Source organism: Hippocampus comes, unplaced genomic scaffold (assembly GCF_001891065.2).
Source record: "Hippocampus comes isolate QL1 unplaced genomic scaffold, H_comes_QL1_v1.1 scaffold10, whole genome shotgun sequence".
Taxonomy (NCBI): Eukaryota; Metazoa; Chordata; class Actinopteri; order Syngnathiformes; family Syngnathidae; genus Hippocampus; species Hippocampus comes.
Window position 1 is genome coordinate 1,194,031 of NW_017805001.1, and position 21,032 is coordinate 1,215,062.

General features: G+C 46.5%; 4 protein-coding genes across 4 annotated transcripts; 2 read left to right on the forward strand and 2 right to left on the reverse strand.

Moving 5' to 3' along the window:
* Positions 1–41: 41 nt before the first annotated feature.
* cd2bp2 (CD2 (cytoplasmic tail) binding protein 2) lies at positions 42–2,830 on the reverse strand. The gene is made up of 6 exons (XM_019896013.1): positions 2,429–2,830; positions 1,829–1,961; positions 1,577–1,734; positions 693–1,269; positions 538–623; positions 42–287 (listed from the first exon to the last, which is right to left on the reverse strand). The coding sequence occupies exons 1-6, from the start codon at positions 2,498–2,500 to the stop codon at positions 177–179; spliced, it is 1,137 nt and encodes a 378-aa protein (XP_019751572.1). The 5' UTR covers positions 2,501–2,830; the 3' UTR covers positions 42–176.
* Positions 2,831–2,986: 156 nt separating this feature from the next.
* On the forward strand, positions 2,987–4,882 carry pheta2 (PH domain containing endocytic trafficking adaptor 2). Its single transcript, XM_019896039.1, has 4 exons — positions 2,987–3,749; positions 3,899–3,986; positions 4,058–4,361; positions 4,499–4,882. Exons 2-4 carry the CDS (start codon positions 3,906–3,908, stop codon positions 4,846–4,848), a joined length of 735 nt encoding a protein of 244 aa, XP_019751598.1. The 5' UTR covers positions 2,987–3,749; positions 3,899–3,905; the 3' UTR covers positions 4,849–4,882.
* A 2,406-nt stretch (positions 4,883–7,288) lies between these two features.
* Positions 7,289–10,807, forward strand: mylpfa (myosin light chain, phosphorylatable, fast skeletal muscle a). Its single transcript, XM_019895957.1, has 6 exons — positions 7,289–7,417; positions 8,254–8,352; positions 8,617–8,703; positions 9,088–9,188; positions 9,470–9,518; positions 10,157–10,807. The coding sequence occupies exons 1-6, from the start codon at positions 7,415–7,417 to the stop codon at positions 10,256–10,258; spliced, it is 441 nt and encodes a 146-aa protein (XP_019751516.1). The 5' UTR covers positions 7,289–7,414; the 3' UTR covers positions 10,259–10,807.
* Positions 10,808–11,308: 501 nt separating this feature from the next.
* Positions 11,309–20,285, reverse strand: tbc1d10b (TBC1 domain family, member 10b). Its single transcript, XM_019895999.1, has 10 exons — positions 19,813–20,285; positions 17,940–18,838; positions 16,804–16,903; positions 16,580–16,687; positions 15,979–16,085; positions 15,565–15,679; positions 15,401–15,466; positions 15,129–15,318; positions 14,814–14,968; positions 11,309–14,398 (listed from the first exon to the last, which is right to left on the reverse strand). The coding sequence occupies exons 2-10, from the start codon at positions 18,818–18,820 to the stop codon at positions 13,505–13,507; spliced, it is 2,616 nt and encodes an 871-aa protein (XP_019751558.1). The 5' UTR covers positions 18,821–18,838; positions 19,813–20,285; the 3' UTR covers positions 11,309–13,504.
* Between the last annotated feature and the right edge of the window lie 747 nt (positions 20,286–21,032).

The following is a 21,032-nucleotide window of genomic DNA, read 5'->3' on the forward strand; positions in this document are numbered from 1 at the left end:
GTTGCTGTATTGTACGAAAAAGACCACAGAGCAGCTTTGTGTGTTCATCCCATTGACGAGCTCTCTCGTTTATTGTTATGTCCAAGTAATAAACATCAATACAATACTTGGGCAAATTATTTTAAAACAATGTGGACACAAGCAAAGACGATGGAGCACTGCACGGGATGAGGTGATCACGTGTAGAGCTCGAAGTCAAGTCTCTTGGAGTTGTAGAATTGCGAGCCGTCCTGGTCCAAGCGCCTGCAGTACACGCCGCTGCTGAAGTAGCCTTCGTCCACCCAGTCCTGACCACACAACCAGATCATTAGTGGCGTGCGGGGACAAGCAACAGAGCAAACGTGGCATCTTGAAAGCTGATTGAGACAGTGGAGCTTAAAGAGAAAGTGTGAGGCTCATTCCAGACCAAACGTTGCTGCGATAAACACATCCCTAAAACTAATCAAAAATGTGCAATCTCCTTGTTCATTCGAGAGATTGTTTACGGGCTTTTAACCCACATGACGGCCGAACTAGCAATGGGTCCAAGTGGTCTACCTGCATCTGCTGACTGGTGAAGGGTCCGTAGACCTCCGACTTGTCTTCATTGTCCCACTTGTACTCCCACATGACTTCCTCGCTCACTGCCAAGAAACAACGCAAGATTTCATGACAGCTGGACACAGGAGTGAAAAAGTGAGCAAGCGGCAAACCTCTCTTGTCCTCCTCCTCTTCAGCCCTGGCGCCGTGCTTCTCGTCAAATTTCTCCCCGAACATGTCCAGTTCATCTTCGTCCTCCTCCTTTGACGTTGACGCGGGTCGCTTACTGCTCATGCTCTTGAGCGTGTAGGCCAGCTTCTCCTGGGTCTGCTGGTAGATGCTGTACATGCCAGACGCCACCAGCCTGTCAGCGAGAGACGTGAGGCGGTCCAGCTTCTCCGTGTCCCGCTTGTTCTCGGCCACGTTGTCGCCAGTGTCCCGCAATTTGCCCCTCTTCTTCCCGCCGAGGCCTCCGAGCCGCCGTAGCGCCGCCGAGACTGTCTCCCCCGGCAACAAGAGTTCCACCAGGGCTTCTGTGAGCTGCTTCTGCGTGAGGGAGGCCAAGGGGTCCTCGGCGGGCTCGGCTTCCTCGGCGTCGTCCTCCTCATCGTCTTCGCCACCTTCCTTGTTTTCCTGCTGCTCCTCCCGCTTCTTCTCCTCCTCTGCTTCATCTTCATCACCTGCTCTGCGCTTGCGTTTGGCTCCGAGTCCTTTCTTCTTTTGTTTGAACGGTTGCTCTTTAATCCTCACCTTGAAAATAAGCACAATTATGAGTCCCTTAAATTGTTCTATTTTTTAACTTGTACCATGTGACACCCAGGGGGACTAGCTCAGAGTCATTAGGGGCCAACATGAAAGATTTTACTGGAACCCACACATTTTTTGCATTTGCAAATTTTCATATTCGTGAATTAATTTTGGAACATATCCTACCACTTTCACTGGGGGGAAAAAAAGCAATAAAACTATTACTTTGATGCCATTAGGTGGAATACTGGTCTTGATGCTGGGTTTAACTCGGGGTCGGTCTCTATAAAAGGATCCTGAGAACAGTTACCCAGTCGATGTTGTCAAGCCAATTGTCTCGGATCAGCTCCTCCTTTTTGACAAAATAGTTCCCCTCTGAGTCAAAGTGTCCCTCCTGCATCTCCTCCTCCAGGTTGAAGGGGGTGATGGAAACGCCCTCGTCGTAATCAATGGTAGCGTTTTCTTGGCCTGATGAAACACAATCGGCATCAAGTACACAATTGATGGAACGGAAGCAAACCAAAGACAATCCTGCAGCTTGTGGACAACACAAGAGACTCACCATCCACGTCGTCACTGGCTAAAATGTCATATTTGTTGCTCTGGGTGTCCTCCCCATCGTCCTCCTCGTCACTGTCGAGGGAGTGCTTGCCCTTGAACCTGGAGCCCGGGCCGCTTGACACCTCAAGTGTCGGCTTAAGGACACACAAAAAGTTAACATTTAAATGCTTATTTTGTCTTCAAGAACTTCTCAACGCAATAAAGGAAGCGTATTAGGAATTCTCTTGCTCTTCATATCAGAGTTAGTCATAAGAAGCCAACACTCACTTAAAGAGGCTGAGGACCTCGATGTGGGCGTGGTTATTCTAATGAGCGTCATTGTTTGGCAACAGTGGTGCCCAAGTACAACAACAACAACTTGCTCATGGACATGTTTTTAAAAAATAGGTCGGGTAGGCAGGCACTCGAGACACACAACAATAGTATTTGTATACGAAGAGTAAGAAGTCCATTTTCCATATGTGCCTTTCAAGACAAATTTACTCCAGTGAGTGAACATGTTCTAAAGTGAAATTTCAGAAATCAAACAAACAGGAACATATGCAATGAGAATCCATTAAGAAATGTCATGTTTTAGTGTAGAGAAAGTTGGCAGACGCACCTTCTTGTTTGGGACCTCATCGTCCAACCCCACACTGTCACCATCCGCAAAAGTGACTTTTCTTTTGGACATGGTGCTTAAAAAAAGCCACACGCGGAGACTTGTTATGCACAAAAACACAAGAGCAGGAGGTATAAAGGGAGAAAAGTGTGTGAATAACGGCACAGCAATCACGTGAGCGCTGTTGCTAACATGTTAGCTTGTAGCAGCAGGCGACACATGCACGAATGTAAAGCATTGGCAACTAATTTGCGCTAAAATGAAGCGCTGTTTAATCGGGGAGGCAAACACAATGGTCGCGTGATGAAAGCGTCAGTTTATATCCTTAACAAAGTAATATAAACCAAAAATAGCTCAGAAATGTAACCTGATAACAATTTAAACGACGTTTGTGCTGCTCTGTTCTTCGATGGTTTCTTTATCTTCTACTGCGCAGAAGTTGGCTCTGCTAAGTCAGTAGCGCCACCACTTGTTACGGAGGATGAACTGTTTGTCAAAAATTTCTAAAATCCATTTTTCTTTATACTGCTTGTGTTGGTGACTGTTATAAACGAACAAGAATGACTAGATAAGATTACTTTTGTCGATGCAATGACAAAAAGTAGACACAATGAGTCATCTTGATCTTTACATCAGTCTTCCTCACACGAGACTCTTTCAGAATGTGAAATTCCCTGAGGTCCAGCGGGATAAAAGGGATCAGTGCTCGTCAAGAATAGACGCAAAAAGGCCAAGAAACAGGGGGTGGTGGGGTGGTGGGTGGTTGTTGTTGGTGATGGTATGGGGTGGTCAAGCAAGATAAAACCCACCTGATCCTCATATGACAAGGGAAAGGCCTTCAGCACTGATAAAAATAAGTCACTCAGAATATAGAGGCTTTAGGATAATTAAAATTGTCATAATTGAGGATTTGACAGTTGGTGGTGCAGCACATGACATATTGGAGTAAGTCACAAGTGACACAGAATGCAGAAGCGGTCAAGCATCACTTCCAGGTGACGCTCTTTTGCTCGGCGACTAAACAACCGAGCGTCTCGATGGCATCGTAGAGAACACAATGTGTGTCTGGATTCTGTTACCAGGAAGTGGGTCGGGTTATTTATATTTCACCACTCGTCCTCGACACCAGTGCTCAGAGGAAGTAACCTGAAACTTTGAAATTCAAACATTTTTAGACGGCCTGTGACTCGCTCTGAGGAAAGAAGAGGAGTAATAAGAAAAGACGTTGATGTGCCAAAAAAAAAAGAAAGAAAAAGAAAAGGAAAAAAAGCTACATTTAATGAGTCTGCGAAAGTGACCCCGCTACTCAGCATTGGCAGAGGTGAGTGAATTTTGTCACTATTGTCTGCTATACATAAAACCCCAAGACGGTGTTAGATTGGAGGATTAGGGTATGATTGGGTTTGGCGTTCAGATTAAGGTTGGAGGTTAGAGTGCTTGTCAATATGAAGCGTCTTCTTTTCCTTTCAGTGTTGTTATGAAGCTCCACAAGAAGATTTTGACTCATTACCAATCCTGCACATCACCGGTGGATAAGGAAGGATATCTGTCCAAAAAGGTTACGAACCCAAAATACAAAAGTCAGCTAAATACTCTGCAAAACCTCAAATTATCCAATCGTCCTTGCAGAAACAGCGAAATGGTTCCTACCATCGGCGCTGGTCCGTCCTGAAAGCCAACCTGCTCTTCTACCAGGAGCGGCCCGCAGACCGCCATCTGCTCGGCGTGATCGTGTTGGAGGGATGTGATGTACGGCGGGCAGACGCCGACGGACGCTTCGGCTTCTGTTTGCTCTTTCAGGGGCCCGAACCAAAGAGCTACCAGTTTGCCGCAGGGGACGAGGTTACTCTGGAGAGCTGGTTGCGGGCTTTGCGATCCGCCAGCCACAGCTACTTGTCGCTGCTGCTACAAAACCTGCATATCCAATATCAAGGTAACAAGCTCACATAAGATGGTGGGGGGGGGAGCTGATAAGTGAGACCATAATGTATGCCTACGATGTATTCACAATCGGAACAGAAGATGGCTCATGGGCTCATCTGTCTCGTGACTCCATCTTTTGTTTTGCAGAAGTCAAGCAACATCAAGGCTCCGGTGACTCCTCCCCCAGCAACTTGAACCTCGGACCAGCACCATCACCACCGCCACCATCATCATCATCAGGTTTATGGTCGTCATCAGTAATCATCAAAAAGTCACCCAAGCCGTGGCACAAGTGGAACACTCATGTCACACCCTTGAATGTGCCGACGGTGCCGTCATACGCCGAGTGGCCCCTGGTGGGTTCCAATCCGCAGGAGGAGTTCCGCGTGCTGCACGAGCTTTACGGGCAAGAGATTAAGAAGGCTCGTGAGCGGTGGCTGACCAGTCGGCAGCCACCGGAAGAGAACATCCAAGAAGATCTTATCGACCTGACGTGAAGAAAGAATGATTCTTTAGGAGGAAGTGAGATGATAAAAGGTCAAACAGATCATTGGTATATCATAAAAAACATTGAAATGGTTACGGTTAATAAAGAAATAATAATACCTTCTAACTTATTTTATTCTGTTGTTTACACTTAATTTAATTACAGTGAATTACCCTCTCACCACCACCACGCCACTCACATTCACAATCTCCGAATTTGACATATCTGTAGCAGACGATAAATATACGATCATTACCTCTTCAGAGTAGTCCATCTCTTTCCCTGGTTGTCCTTGTAAAAAGAATATTGATGTTGGTGATTCGCACGAGGTGGGAGTTTCCACCACAGGGAGCCACAGAATTGACTCCAACTTCAAATATTATTGGCTGTCTGTCAGCGGTGATTTTCAACCAAAAGAGGGCGCTGCAGTCAAGATAAAGAGCTTGTCACCTGGTCCAAAAAGATTTTTAAACATACAGCACATTACAATAATATAGGATATTTCAAACGTATACAGCGTTCACATCTCAACATTAACCCCCTACCTCGCAAAAAAATAAAATAAAAATTAAAACGTGCACGCACACACACACACGCACACACACACGCACACACACACACACACACACACATAGGAGTGGGTAAGGATAAACAAACGAGCCCAGATTGTGAGTGGCTAAGAGGTGAACCGACGCAGCAGGTGGAAAAAGATCAGTGGAAATATAAACAGCCAATAATAGCGTCGGGCGACGGGTGGTTGGTTAATGAAATGAAACTTGGATTAGTGGCGGGTAAATTTGGATGCAAAAACACCAACACTGGAAAGACTTTTGCTAGTGAGGGAGGGTTCAACCCTCCCGCCCCCACCACCCATCCGCCAGTCCTCGCTACACTTTGGCAGAGACTCAAGTTTATTTTGCTATTTCAGTCACTCCCAGCTGTCCCCATTCTCCAGCGAACGTCTGCTGCCACCACCAGCGACGTGACAAGTATGTTTAGGCCGGGGAGGGGTCCGGGCCAGGGAACGAGGTGTGTGTGTGTGTGTGTGTGTGTGTGTGTGTGTGTGTGTGTTGTGGGGCGGTTGGGGTGGGCTGAACGAGTGGTGAGGGTCCCAATTGGCAAACAGGTGCAAAAATGCAAAGCGGCAAAGTCACACCTTTGCACAAAGAGATGCCAGGAAGAGATCACAGGTTAACGATGTGTTTAAGTGTCTGACACATTGTCGTTCATATTGACGCTACAATCGAGTCTCATGAATTTCAGTCTTGACTGGCGAAATAGCGACCTAGCCAGCTAGATAGGCGCGAGGGTAAGCGGCTCAAATAATGGATGGATGTTAACTGTTAAAGGTGGATTTCGTTCCCATTCTTGCTTGCTGTGTACCGCTTCGGCTGTTCAACAGTCTGGGGACTGCGTTGTCCTATTTTACGTTTCGTAGTGCGCCAGACAGGACTGGACTGCAGGCAGGGCAGTGAAATACCTGCACTCTTTTACTACGAAGCTGTGCTGCTTCACACCTGCAGAATGTGCTTTGGCATTGCCTTGCTGAAATAAACAGGGGAGTCCATGGAAAAAGACCTTGCTCAGACGGCAGCATATGTGTCTCACAGTGTCTTTACAGATGTGTAAGTTACTCACGCCATGGCCACTAACACAGCCCCTATCCCATCACAGATGCTGGCTTTTGAAATTTGCGTCCATACCAGTCCGGGTTGTTCTTTTCCTATTTGGCCAGGAGAACACAATTTCTATAGTTTCCAAAAACAATCTGAAATGTGAACTCGTCAGACCACAGAACACTTTACTCCTCTGTGTCAGTCCATGTTAAATGATCTCGGGCCCAGAGAAGCTCGCGGGGTGTTTCTCTGTGTAATTGATAAATGGGTTTTGCTGTGCATAGTTTTAAATTGCACTTACGGATAAAGCGCCGAACTGTATTTACGGACATTGGTTTTCTGAAGTGTTCCTGAGCCCATTTGGTGATATCGTCATTTTTTTTGATGCAGTGCCGCGTATGTGACATCATTGAGTGTGACATGATTCCGTCAATAGACACGGGAGCCGTGCACATACACGGTCAAGGCGACGTGGGTCGCATGCTCGCGTCCCACTCCCCGATATCCCATCGAGGACCCAAAAATAAAGGCGGCGAGTGTCGGCGTGGAACACAAGGAGGGAGCAGGGTGGAGGGGGGTGGGTGGCTCTGTCCTCCGATCCTCCGAGCATCCGTATCCTCAATGTCCTAATAAGTCCACGTGGGACGGAGGACCTGCCGCAAGCTCCCTCGGCTATCAGGTTGACTTAATTCCAAGACTCTGCGCGTCTATTTCGGCTCTCCTGTAAGCGGATACGCCGCCGCCGCCATTCTGTCTCCTTGGTTTTTGCCATCCGCTCGTCCCCTAAGCATCCTCCCCTCTCGCTCTCTTTTTTATCCCCCATCCAAACTTGAGGCTGTGGCTAAAGTTAGACGAGGAGACCCGGGGCTATATAAGCCCCCTGGAGGCGGGGGACCAACGCGGCTTCACCCTCTCCTCACTTTCTTCATCGTTCCAAACCTCCGCTCTCAGCGTCTCGAGATGGTGAGTAGCTGCCCCGCCGTCATGGATTCACTCTCCCTTTTCAGCCTGCATGATGGAATTCTTGCTTCTTTTTTGTTTGTTTTTTTCTCCGTGGTCATTGTAAACTTTGGAACAACAAGCGCACCCCTTTGAGAATGCAAAATGGAAGAGTAATGAGACAGAAGCGTGTAGGACCAAAGCAACCATGCAGGACCATACCTTTAAAATTCACATTTGAAGGTAGCCTAACTGAGGCTAAATTAATTGGTGTATGCAAGAAAGTATGAAAGTGAGTAGGAAAGCCAGTTTAAATAAAGTAAATAAAGAGTGTCGATAAGGAAAAATAATCAGAAGTAAGCAAGCAAGTCAGCTGGTAAGCAAAAGTAAGAAGACAAGTAGGTAAAGTATGAAACCATGAATCAAAGCAAAAGCAAATGTGAAAGTGTGCAAGTAAAAATCAGGAAACAAAAAAAATACATTAAGTAAGGAAGATTAAACAAGTGGTCTAGGCAAAAGTAAGAAGACAAGTCGGTAAAGTATGAAACCACGAATCAAAGCAAAGCAAATATGAAAGTGTGCAAGTAAAAATCAGGAAACAAGAAAAATACATTAAGTAAGGAAGATTAAACAAGTGGTTAAGTAAAAGTCAGATTATAGCTGGCAAAAGTAGGCATGCATACAAGTAAAGAGATGAGAACGTCAATACCGATATGTCAAAGTAAGTATAAGTAAGGAACAAATTGGTCAAGCGCAGTAAAAGTGGACGCAAGTGCATCAGGGAAAAAATACGTAAGTGAGTGAGCAAATATGAATAAGTATAAGGTAACTTCCCCTCCTATCCCGAATTTGCCCTGCAGCCACCCAAGAAACCCAAGAGGAGGCAGGCAGCCGGAGACAGCGGCTCCTCCAACGTCTTCTCCATGTTTGAGCAGAGTCAGATTCAGGAGTACAAGGAGGTGAGATTTCGCCGTTCACTCCACCCACCCGCTTACACTTCCATTTGGTCCGTAAAGCTGATTTGGAGTTGACTTAAACCCGGATCCACTGCAGTTGCCGTTTGACCCCCCCGACCCTTAAACAAGCATGTCGTTTGCGCTGAGATGAAATGTCCCGCACCTTGTTCCTGTTTTGGTGGGGGTTTAGCTTTCCACATGAACGCAAGATAGCACCAAAGATATCTTCCGTGTCCTTCATGTTTCTGTCAATTTGTCTCCTCGCAGGCCTTCACAATCATCGACCAGAACAGAGACGGCATCATTAGCAAAGATGATTTGAGGGACGTTCTGGCCTCTCTGGGTGAGTTTTTGGTGCTTTTTTTTTTAACCTGTTAATTTAAATGGCAGTTAATCACAAAAGGGTTTCACAGGGCCACAGTTCACAAAAATCAAATCAATTCCCTGGTCTAGACTTCCATCCAAGAAGGAAAACCTTAAAAGGAAAACAAATGGAGGGATTCTCCTTCCAGGATCACCAGGCTGCAATAGATGCCAAGCGGTCAACATTCATCACATGGATAGGATGCTATACAACATAAGTTGAAACAGCATGAAAGTCTATTTAAGTAGACACCTTCGGGGAAGCGGGTGCCCTCAGGACTTGTCCCTGAGATCCCCAAGACACTCGCCGAACACTAGGTGTGGTTTAACCAAATCCATGTGTGTAGGAATAAGGCAAAAAAAAAAAAATAAAATAATGATCTAATTTCCTTCACAGGCGCTGACCCCGAGGACGTCATTCTTAGCGCCTTCAAGGTCCTGGACCCCGAGGGTAAAGGATCCATCAAGAAGCAGTTGTAAGTTCCAACTTTCACTGTACATACTTTCACCCTATCAAAAACAACAAACCACTTGATAAGACACAGTGTGCATATTTGTCTATTTTCTAAATATCTACTTTTGAGGTTGCTTCTGAGTTGCAAAAAAAAAAAAAGGCAAAGAAAAAGCAAAACACATTCCAGGCTCAATTAGCAACTTTTCTTTTATGTAGATTGTGGTGCTGTTACTCATCTATATTGCAGTGACTGTAATTGAGAATATTTATCTTGTGATTGATTTACTCATTTTCTGCCCTTAGCCTCGAGGAGCTCCTGACCACTCAGTGCGACAGGTTCTCCAAGGAGGAGGTAAAACCGGCTGACTCAGCTTTTTATTTGCAGTAATTGGTGAGGTGTTAGCAATTGCCGCGTGTTCAAAACACATATTCTCACCAGGTTTTGATTTTATTTTATTCAAAAAATTACCAGTCTAAGCCTGTGTCAGGAATGAGCCTGTTCCACGTAAAAACCTTTCGAGTAGAGGTTGTAGTACACACACCAGCCTGTGGGTGTGTGGGTGGCGCTAATCTCACCATTTTCGCATTCCGTTAAAATAAAGTTCATTGTACTTGGGCCAAGAAAATTACTGTGTTTAAATCGTCCTGATGATGTTATTAGTAATTATACTATCACATATATCAATAAGACCGATAACAAAACAAACATCTGGTGGACTGGGGACAAAATCTAGCTTTGTTTGTGGGTTAAAAACCTAAAGTTAGAGTCTTAAGGTCTGTAACTTTAGGTTACTGTCAAGTCTAAATCTTTAAAAACAATCCCGAGACAACATAAGAGAAAATCATTTTGTTTGTTGATAACTCGACATGGCATATTGTTAAGACACAAGCTCCCAGGGATGAAGAAATCGATTTAATTTAGCTAGCCGATTTATTTGACATCCAACTCTTCCACTAGCATCCCCTGACTTCTTGTTTCGCTCCCCTCAGATCAAGAACATGTGGGCCGCCTTCCCCCCTGACGTCGCGGGCAACGTGGATTACAAGAACATCTGCTACGTCATCACACACGGAGAGGAGAAGGAGGAGTAAGAAGACAGGAAGAAAGACGACAAATCCCTTCGCTTTATCCTGCCTTTCCCCTCTCTCCTTCTTCCCTGCCTCCCTCCCTCCATCCATCCTACCCTCCGTGTGTACCCGTGGGGTCACGCCCCTGCCCTATCCCCCTTTCTCTCATCCAAAGCAGAGACTTGTGGGGGCTCACGGGATGTCTGTGTCGGCTTATGGGGGTACAGGAGATGATTTTCAATAAAACATGACATCATCTTTTACATACGCCACCCATCTTCTTTCCACGCGTCCTCTCGAGACCACCTGGGGGAGGGGGGTCCTCATTCCCATTCCGAAGAGGTCCTCTGGGGCTGGAAGGGATGAAACACAGAAGGGGGATGAGGGACGTCGCCGAAAGAAAACATTAATGTCTTCGGCGACGTTTCCTCCTCTGCCTTGACATCGGCGTGGTCGTCAGCCTCCTCTTCCTCCGTAAACTGGTCCACAACGTCCCGACTCATCCTTGCCTATCCTCTGTACTGAATAAAAAAAGGGACAAACTGTGAATAAAACCTCTTTCCTTTTGTACAAGACTGTCTGTGCTCAGTGGCTCTCTGTGAGTGGACGGGGGGTGTAATTGGAGGAGAGTAGTCTTCAATCTTGTGATTAGTATTTACTTATTCACCATTTTAAAGATTGAGAATTTAAGGGTAAGCTTGACTTGAAACTGAAAGACAAATGGCACAAATAAAAACACAGCCAATACCCCCCCGAAAAAAAAAGTTGTACTATAAATATTTTTCACCGATTTAGTCGTAACCGATCGGACGATCTGCAAATCCCTGACGCAATGCAAGTTTGGCGACACCAAGTGGAGCAGCGTGTAACGGCATGTAACGACAAGACAGGCTATTTCGACAAACGACAGGAATATTTTGTGATTTCAGCACCACCCCTGGTGGTCTGAATGGACGTCATAAAACCCAGTTATTGCAGCAATTTTGGATACATGAAAAGAAAATTAAGCTGTCAAGAAAACGCGCACAAGGAAAATAAGAGGAACAACTAGATAAACAACCGGCAACGCAAGGCTAATTTAATATATTATGGTTTATTACTCATCACAAATGTCATCATTATCATCAATTAAATACATCACGTCGATGTGAGGGAATGAATTCAATTAGCTAGAACATCATCGATTAATTCACTTTCACAAGAGAGTGTGAAAGTGACTTGTAAACACAAAAACACACTTAAAAAAAAAAAAAAAACAGCCTGTAAATTTTGCAGCGGTTTAACACGTTTTCCAGATCAGAAATGCACAAAGGACCCGACAGAAATGCACTTCTTTTAGAGTTCACACCAGATAATCATGACATATTGCGACATTGACGTCTAGTTATAGTTTGCATAGAAACGTCCAGGTTAACCCTACGTGTGTGTGCGAGTGCTTGTGTGTGCGCGATTGGGAGTGTGTTAGCATGGGGGGGGGGGGGACACGTTGGATACACAAAAATCCTTCACGACAACAATAACAACAAGAGGAGGACAATGCTAAAGGAGTCAGTGTTGCTTGTCCTGCACCGATGGGCCGTTGTCATGGCAACAAGTTAAAGTCCAGAGTTACATTACACGAAGCAGGAAGTTAAGAGGTTCGACTCCCAAAATGTTCCAGAACTCGACGCAGATAAATGACGACGACGTGGAACAATCTTCCAGTCAACCAGGTATCCAATAACTCTCATTATAAAAAAAAAAACAAAAACAAAAAAATCATTATATACTATATTTGATTAAATTAACCACTTTATACATAGATACATCAAAAGGTGAGAGGTTAATGCTACATGGGCACACCAGGCACCTCACGCTCCAAAATATAAAAAAGGGGGAAACCTGCCTGGTAACAAGCATGACAGGAAATGTTTTTTTGTAACTAAGGGAAGTGCAAAGATCATCCTTCATCGTCTTCCGATCACATTCTGACATTTGGATTAAAAAAAAAATGCAGATTAGTTTTTAAGTAACACTCATTGGTCTAATTACTAAGCAGGAGGACGAGGTACACACTGACATGAAAAAGATAATTACACTATGAGAAAAAAAAAGTCTTTTTTGTCAAACAAAATATTTTTTTCAAGAATGATCCATATATTTGGAAAAAAAAAACAAAAAGTAAGATTTTCATTTTTTTTTCTTCTAAATCTTACTTTTTGTTTTTTTTTGTCATTTATCAATGGGCACTGACTTCCTTTCATGAAGACGGCACGGCTTCAATTCCCAGCCACTAACTTTCGCAAGTTTGGATAGTAAATAGATGGGGTGGGTCATTAAAAGCATCTGTGTGAAAACTAGCTAATCGTCTGAGTGACTTGCTTTGATGATGGAATAAGCCGGAAATGGCAACAAAAAGTCATATTTGCCATTCGTTCGTGAAATCATGACTAATCTTGAAAACCTGCACTCACTGTATTCTGACTTTCTCCAGAAAAAAAAACTTTATTCTCAGTGTACATTATTTTTGTATGCCGTGTGTCCCTAATCCTCCTAGGTGCACGTCCAACATTGCGGTTTAATGATGAATTTACTGATTAAAGACCTCCTTTAGGTGGAGGTGCTGAGGGCTAAACTACAAACCAGATCAAGAAGTGCAATTTTAAAAAGTCCCACTCGTTTGTTTTTAACAACACAAAAAGCACCACCACTTAGTTGGAATACTCTCCGTCGCCAGCAGGGGGAAACGCGCACACCGCAGTAACGCTACGCTACTAAAGGCACGCACCACAACATCCAATAAATAGCTCCCGGCACGTCACAGAAGTTTTTCTGGAGGCGACTCAATGTGATAATCACCATCCAATTAAACGTCTTTGGAGGCGGTGCTTTACTATTATTACTATGTACATCTTCTGTGGTTTGTCATGGTTAAAATAATAAAGTTATTAAAAAACAAAAAAGTGGCGCCACGTATGATCACATCCTCGCTTGTTGAACAGATGGACACCACCCCTTCCATGAAGTCCCATTTATTTGGCTTAATAGCATAATTGCCTAAATCATAACTTACTCTCGCAATAGAAACAAAAATATTCATGTGCTTGCTAAAATGTGTGTTTTGTCTTTTGTCCGTGTAGATTCGCAGTCATCCAGGTCAAAGTTTGAGTCGAGGCAACTTGAGTCTTAGAACGTTCAAAAATGACTTAGGCAATTGTGCTACTAGGCTCACATTTTTTTTCAATCTGTCATTGTGTCTTCAAAGGAAACCCAATTGTTTTTTTTTTTTTCTTACTCAGCCTCCTCCTTTTTCTTTTCATGCGCCAATGAGGTGGAATCCCTGGCCGCTGCGGCCGCCCCGTTTTTGTCATGGTCCGGTTCCGGACCCGCCAACCCTTTGTCCTTCTTCTTTCCCGCTTTCTTCTTCTCCTTCTCCAGACGCTCTTTCTCCTTCTTGAGTCTCTCCTTCTCCGCCTTGTCTTTCTCCTTCTTCTCCTTCAGCCTCTTCTTCTCATCCTCGCGGTCCTTCCTCTTGTCCTCCTTGCTCTTCTTCTTTTTGCGGCCATCTTCCTCCACGCGAGGCGGCGGCGTGGCTGGCGGGGACTCGACCATCCCCTCTTTGTTGGTGTCGGCATCTGGCATCAGTGGGGCGTTGTTGGCGGTGGGCGAGGGGATGGTGGGCGTGATTTGCTCCGAGACGATCCTCGGGGAGGGAGATATAGTGTTGGGCATCGGTGCACTTTGAGCGCCTCGTGGACCATTCCCCACGAGGGGGCTCTGGACTTGTGGCGCCCTCTGCGCCGCCCCAGGAGGAATGGGCGGCTTCTGGCTGCCGGCGGCTGGGGGCGACTGTGGCCGCGCGCCGTCATAAAATGAGGGCCCCGAGAAGGAGGTCTTCTTGCCGTGTGAGTGGAACGGTGTCCGAGACTTTCGGAAGCCCGGCAGCGAGAGCAAGGACGACGATGCCCGCAGGGGTCCCGGCGGCGGGATGGAGCTGGCCAAAAAGGAGAAGCTGCCGCCCGAGCTGATGGCAGCAGCGCGACGCTTGTGCTCGAAAATGGCTCGGGTGCCGTGTAGGCGGCGGCCAGGCTGGTGAGTCAGGTCCCCTCGGGACTCGCGCCATTTCCTCACCTGGACCGTGCACTCACGCTCGATCAGCGCCTCCGTCACCTGGAGAAGGATCACCTGGATGACGAGAGAGGGATACAAGCGCAAAGCAGGAGTCATGCAGGAGTCGAGAGAAAGAGAAGTGGACAAAAACAGTGGGTGTCTGATGTGCGTGCCTTGGCCACCAGGGAGCAGTATAATACAAAAAGACATACTAAAACAGACTAGAGAAGGGCCCATCACAGGCGGCAAGATTAGGATTCATTTTTGCAGAGCAGAAAGATAATACCTGGAAGTAGTGTAACATTGTCCGCGTTTCTTGCGATTATTTATTTTCAAATAAAGTTGTTTCAAGGTTTATAATGACCATGACATCAATGCTAAATTTGTTTCCCATTATATGTTAGCATTACGCAAGCAGACTTTCATTCGGTAAAGTTATGTTTAAAGTCAATTTGAGCCAAGAAAAACCCTGAGAAGAGGAATAACGCACCTCCTGCACCAGGCTGTCCTCCCTGATGGTGTCGGGTGAGATGCCCCTGAGCCGCTCCATCGTCTCGTACATGCCCTGCACCTCGCGCAGTTTGTCCACTGAGCCCAACATCTGCTTGAGCAGCACTAGGCCCACGCGGAACACAATTTTCACCCCTGGACAAAACCATAACAATCCACAAAGTTAAAAAAAAAAAAAAAAAAAAAAACTCCTGTCATAATAAAATTGCGTCTCTTGCCAGTCCTTCATGACACCTGCCAACTTGCACAATAGAAATGCAAAGTCAAATATGTAAAGCTGACTCTTATTTGGTACCTTCGCAGAAGAACATGTCCCATACGCGCAGCACGCAGGCCCAAGGCAGCGTGCGTGAGAAGATGCACATGAACCACTCGGTCATATAGAGGATGGGATCGATCTTGAACTTCTTCAGGTGTCTGTAAGCCATGGGACACGTACGGCGCAACAGCGAGAAAAAGATCTCGCCGTCCAGCTGGATGGCTTCCTGAAGCGGGGGGGAATAACACACGAGTCAGCCCAAAAAAAAAAAAGACAGAAAGTGACTGTGAAGTTTTCGGCGGACTCACCAGCCCGGCACTGTAGTAGCCCGGGAGATACTTCTCGCAGATCTGCACCAGGCACCAGAATGCTTGCTGTGGATCCCAAGTGCACGCGTGCATTACTGTCGACGGCCATCTTGTGACTACGCACTTGATCGTATTCAAATCCGGTGCGAGTGTGGCTCACTCACCTCGGCGGGCATGTGCATGAGGAGTACGGCAGCCACGGGAGCCTGCGCCTGGCAGTATCCCTCGTCAGGCCGGTATATGGTGTAGGCCTTCAAGATGCGGTAGAGATCTTGTTGTCTGCCGACACACAACACCACAACGAATCCATTTTTGGGTGCGGTATTAGTAGTAGTATGCAAATTGTCTACTCGCCTGGCAATAGGGTTTTATTTAGGTTGAGCGCTAGCATTAGCACTGGCGATGTCTCCAAAATGAAGCATGTCTTGTATTCAAATATATAATAGGGTTGTGTAATATTGGGAAAAACATGCGATACATTGAATATGATATGTAGGAGCTTGAAAAGCTCTACTCTGTATTAGATGGATGGAAACTGTTTGAGGATGAGTATAAGTGAAGTTGGGTTTGATCCTGACCCGTGGCCTCCACGTGCAGCAAACATCTCGTGGAAGGGAAACTGCCTGTGAAGATCTTTTTCGATGATGTCCAACCACTTGGCCTCTCCGGGCTCTCTCTCCAGCTCCTGCGGACAGGACAAAACCCCGTCAGTCATTTCCAAGGGTTCATAAGTGCTTACGATGACACAAACACGAGACCACAGGAAGTCAATACAGAACACGAAGGAGGGCCTCCTCCCTCCGGTAACGAGATGACTCTGAGGTCTGACAGGCGGGATTAGGCGGCGTGATAAGAGGCTTACAGCTTCCTGCGCCCCGCAGACACTGAGGCCACAACTTCCCTTTGCCAGTCACTTTGACACCATTTGAATAAAGCGGGCCAACCTGGTGGCGTCGTTTTTTTTCTCCCCCTTCTAACAGTTTTCTATAGCTAACAGAGAGCGGTGACTCAATTGCAAAATGTTGTCACGTAATGCTTACAGTGGCGGTTTCGTAGTCATTTGGATAACACGTGATGAGTGTGCTTTTTATTATTCATGACATTGCAAAAGATCCATCGAATAGGTTTCTCAGATTGCAGTCGTTCTGTGCCTGACATTTTTTATCCACTGTATTGTACCTCAAACTTGCCGGGGTTGGCATCCAGCAGCTCCTGGCTGTTGGACAGCAGCTGCCAGGCTTTGGAGCGCAGCGACGACGGGATCCCTTTCCGGCAGCGCATTTTCACCTGCGGAATCACAAATACAAATGATCAAGGTTATTTTCACTTGATTAAAATGATGATCACTCTGTTTGCTTTCGAGTGTTTCAGATGGCTTCCATGACAACCACAAACTTTCGTACCTTCTGGAAGCGATTTTTGACCCATTTGTCCCAGTGGTTGAACATGTCCAGCCATTTCATCTCCCTCTGTCGGGCTACCTCCACTCGTACTTCCTTGTCACTGCCACGAAGAACAATAGAACAACGTCACAATGACATAATAGCCCGTACAAGTGCATTCACACAAGGCAGTAAAATGGAGGAGCAATTTGCTTATCAAGGGGGGCGCTGAGAGTTTCTAAGACAGAAGGTCAGTACATGTGAATGACTCCCAAATGCTCAGCAGCATGCGAGTCACAGCATAGGCAGATTAGTACGGAAGTTTAGAGCAGAAGGAAAGAGATGGGGAGGCAGACTGATGGCACGAAGAAGTGCATCCATTTGCATGAAGGGTGTCATTACTGATAACAGTCAAAAGGGTCGGTGGCACAGCGCAGCCGCTAGAAAACAATGGAGAGAACAAATCTCTTCCTGGGTCCAACTGTCACCATCTGATCAAGTGGACGGACAGGCGATGAACGGCGCTAAAGGCGCTTGTGTCTCATCATGTATGAGCACTTTCAGGAACATTCAGTCATGACTCGGGGCCAATTGTAATGCAATGGCCTCCCGGCGCTTCCTTTTTACGAATATCTTTTGCTAATTCATTCTTGATGTTTTCATGTTTCAGATACTTTCACATCTATCATGTTAGATTATTTTTCAAAGATCAATTAACCCCCCCTCCACCCAAAAAAGTGTTAAAAGGCAATGCGTTCACTTTTGAGTCACATTTTAACATTGTCATATACAGTACATGTAAAGTTAACAGGCTTTTAGATTAACATGTAAAAATAATACAGTCAATTTAAAAAGCTAACCAAAAAAAAATAAATCAATGTAATGAAAAAAAACTTTCATTAAAAGGGATCAAATTTTTAACGCTAACAGTAAAAAAAGTCAAACCCAAAAAAATGCTCAATTTTAACTTAATGAAATTGATGCAATGTACTCAATTTATAACAATGTTAACTGTCATACAAGTGTAAAAACAAAGATAACCACCATTAACAGTTATAGACAAACGCAAGAAAACAGCCCGAGCTCAACGTTGACAATGCACAGGGTGACACACATGCAGACGCGCAATACTGTACTGTGATGCAAGCAGAACTGACCTCCCCTCGCTGAACTGGTTCCCACCCAGGAAGCCGTACTTGTCAGTGCGCCTCACCGCCATGCCGTTGATCTCAGAGTCTGAGCCCAGTGAACTGCAGTCGTCCCCGAGGCCCGAAAGCGACTCCAGCGTCCCCGACATCAGGCTGGCAGACTCCAGGTAGCTGAGGGTGTCGGGGGCTGGACGTTGAGAGCCCGGCGCGGGGAGACAAGGCTCCTGGATGAGCGGCACTGTGGGGCTGGAGTGCCCCGCCCTTGGTGGTGGGCTGCAGGGTGCGGGGAGGCTAGGGCCAGGTTCTTGGATCAGCGGCACCGTAGGGCTGGGGCTGGGCTGCGGCACCGTGGGACTGGGGTGCCCCGCCCGTGGAGGCGGGGTGAAGGGTGACTGTGCTTTGATGGGACTTTGAGGCTTGGGGGACACAGGCGGGGGAGGACTCTTGGGTGCTTGCTGAGGTTTCTCCTCCACGGGTGCCACTACTGGAGGTGTTGCTACTGGGGGTGCTGCTAGTGGGGGCGCCACAGGAACTTCAGCCGAGGTGGGGGGAGGGTTGTGGGTGACGTGCACGTTGGGGTACAGATTCGGACCGGCGTTGAGGTCAGGGGAAGGAGACGCCTGTTGTGGCATCACATCGCCTTCAACGGTAGCATCAGGTCCCGCCATTTCCTCTTTCTGGGGCACCGTTACCCTGTCATCACCCACGGGGGTCTCGGCAGTTGACAGACTCGGCGGTGGCAGCGTCACTGGCACAGTGGGAGTGTTTCTGATCACATTCACGTCATTGCAGAGGGAAGATTTGGGCGCCCCGGACGAGGCAGAGGGAGCTGCATGGGCGTCGACCAAGGCAGGCGGCGGCGACGCGGATAAGGCTGAAAGTTCCGCCATGTTGTGACGAGAGCTTACCTGTAACATGGATGGGCATTTTGCAACAATGAATCGGTGAATAAACATTAACAGCTCATACCAATCGTCACGTCCGCAAACACGGCTCAGTGATAGGATGATTACATAGTGGCAACATTAACATGTGGTCATTCGTGTTGTTTTGTTACATTATCAACAAGTAACAGCACAGGCTTGTTTCTTTTTGTTCAATAAGTGGTGGTTACATTTATACAGTAGCTAGCAAGAGAAGGGCTCTAATTAGTCAAGACACATTCAGTTCACGTGTGTGTGTGTGTGTGTGTGTGTGTGTGTGTGTGTGTGTGTGTGTCCCCACTCAGAACTTGCTTCAAGAGCAAGCACATTAATCAAGACACGTAAAGTGTGACCACGTGCTCCAAAGATATTTATTTTTAATACCCAGAATGATTTCCAATAGTTCTCTTTTATTTCAATTTTGAAAAATGTTGGTCATCATAAATAACTGGCAAAGGGACTAAAGCATTTAATTTCAATCAGATAGCAAGTTGCACTACAACGAGGATAACAATGCAACAATAGATGCCAGGCTGCATTTCCTCTTATGCAAGCCAAGACCTTATAAATAGAAAGGATGTGATGACTAATTCCACTTTTTAGCAGACTGCCAGTGCACTGCGCGGGTCGCATGACCAGAGTAACATCTTTTGCACGAGTGGCTCTTTTTAAATCATGCGTGTCCAGCGTTTCAAAATAACAACACTCTTATCAACACAGCGCTGATCCGCTATTCTGCTGATCGAGCAGTGTGAAACCTACATGCTAAGCTAACGACACTTTGCATAGGGCCGCCCCAGTTGGAGGTCTGGCCGCGCAGCTCGGGCGATTTACGCGCGGCTAATTAGCTAACGTGCACCGACGTCCCAGGAGGCCCAGCCTGGGTAGGGTCCGCGGCCTCGGTCACTTGGCTGGCCCCGGTCGGTCGCTCCCCAAACCTCATCAAAATCTCCACTCACCCACGCCCGGCGTTGTCACTGCGACGCGTCCGCCCGGGTGTCCAGGGGATGCCTGGGCGTGCGTTGGCCCGCCACAGCGACGGATCCACAGCCAAGCTCCTCGGTGGAGAGGAAGGAAAACGACAGAGGAGGCGACACAGCGGAGCGGCGACGAGGATGAAGACGCTCGGCGGCTACTGCGGATGGCGGTGATGGTTGTAGTAGTGGTTGATGTTAGCCAGCTAGCCTAGCAGCTAGTTATTAGCTTCTCCTAGCAGCAGCACAGTCTGTGTTGGCATTGCTTGCTCGCGCGCGTTACCTCGTTGACCATTTCACTGGAGCAACGTGCTCACCGGTCGATTTTATTCCCGCATCCTCAAAAGGAGAAACGAACAACTTTGTTTAATTCAAATGAGTTGAGCGGAGCTGACACATCGTCGGCCAGCCGCCCGCATATCCGACTGACAGCTCCGTACGCGCGCGCGTCCGCGGAGGCGGGGACGCGCACGGTGCGACACCTGAGCGCCTCCATTAAATGGTTTATAAATTCACTTTTTGTTCACCACGACAAATTATGGGAAGCTATAACAAATATTTGTCGATTAAATATTTTAATTCGTTCACAAACTCCAGTAGCGCGAGCGAAATGATGACGTCTTTGCGTCACGTTGATATCCTTCATTGATCTCATCGAAAGATGGCGCCAGATCCTACTTATTTCAGCCAGTGGGCCGACTTGTTCACGTCACTGCCAGGATCTGCTCCCTCTTACAGTACCTGTAAGGAAAACCAAGCAGTATAGAGAATGGATGGAAATGAAAAATTACAAGCAACAATGAACAACCCAGAATACTAAAAATATTCAATGTCCGCCATTATTAAACATCCTGGCAAAAAATCTTGTTAATTAGGTGTCGCTCATCTAACGAGAAAATCTGTTTCCGATTTGGGTTTATTTGGGCTAATTACAGAGTCGGAATCCATATAAGTAATCTTACAAAATGTTGTTTCAAACAGAAATTGTTTTCTTCCTGTTAAATTTCAGGTTTGGGCCCTTTTGGAGACTTTTTTGCTTTGCTATAATATGGTGCTGATAGGTGCAACTGGTGATTTTTTTTTTTTTTTTTTTGGAAGGGACATTTTGGGGACTGCGTACCACGTATACACTTGTGACTTTTGAGGCTTGTTGTTGACCCCAAAAACTATTCAAAGCGGCCTTCACATGCCTGGTTCTTAGGTCA

Coding starts and splice junctions, on each gene's coding strand:
- mylpfa (XM_019895957.1), top strand. Junction 8,353..8,616: donor AGATTCAGGAGTACAAGGAG/GTGAGATTTCGC, acceptor GTCTCCTCGCAG/GCCTTCACAATCATCGACCA. Junction 9,519..10,156: donor ACAGGTTCTCCAAGGAGGAG/GTAAAACCGGCT, acceptor CGCTCCCCTCAG/ATCAAGAACATGTGGGCCGC.
- tbc1d10b (XM_019895999.1), bottom strand. CDS start 18,820: ATGGCGGAACTTTCAGCCTTATCCGCGTCGCCGCCGCCTGCCTTGGTC. Junction 15,467..15,564: donor TCATGCACATGCCCGCCGAG/GTGAGTGAGCCA, acceptor TGGGATCCACAG/CAAGCATTCTGGTGCCTGGT. Junction 14,399..14,813: donor AGGACAGCCTGGTGCAGGAG/GTGCGTTATTCC, acceptor CTCGTCATCCAG/GTGATCCTTCTCCAGGTGAC.
- pheta2 (XM_019896039.1), top strand. CDS start 3,906: ATGAAGCTCCACAAGAAGATTTTGACTCATTACCAATCCTGCACATCA. Junction 3,987..4,057: donor AAGGATATCTGTCCAAAAAG/GTTACGAACCCA, acceptor TCGTCCTTGCAG/AAACAGCGAAATGGTTCCTA. Junction 4,362..4,498: donor CCTGCATATCCAATATCAAG/GTAACAAGCTCA, acceptor TTTGTTTTGCAG/AAGTCAAGCAACATCAAGGC.
- cd2bp2 (XM_019896013.1), bottom strand. CDS start 2,500: ATGTCCAAAAGAAAAGTCACTTTTGCGGATGGTGACAGTGTGGGGTTG. Junction 1,270..1,576: donor GGCTTGACAACATCGACTGG/GTAACTGTTCTC, acceptor CTTATTTTCAAG/GTGAGGATTAAAGAGCAACC. Junction 288..537: donor TCACCAGTCAGCAGATGCAG/GTAGACCACTTG, acceptor TTGTGTGGTCAG/GACTGGGTGGACGAAGGCTA.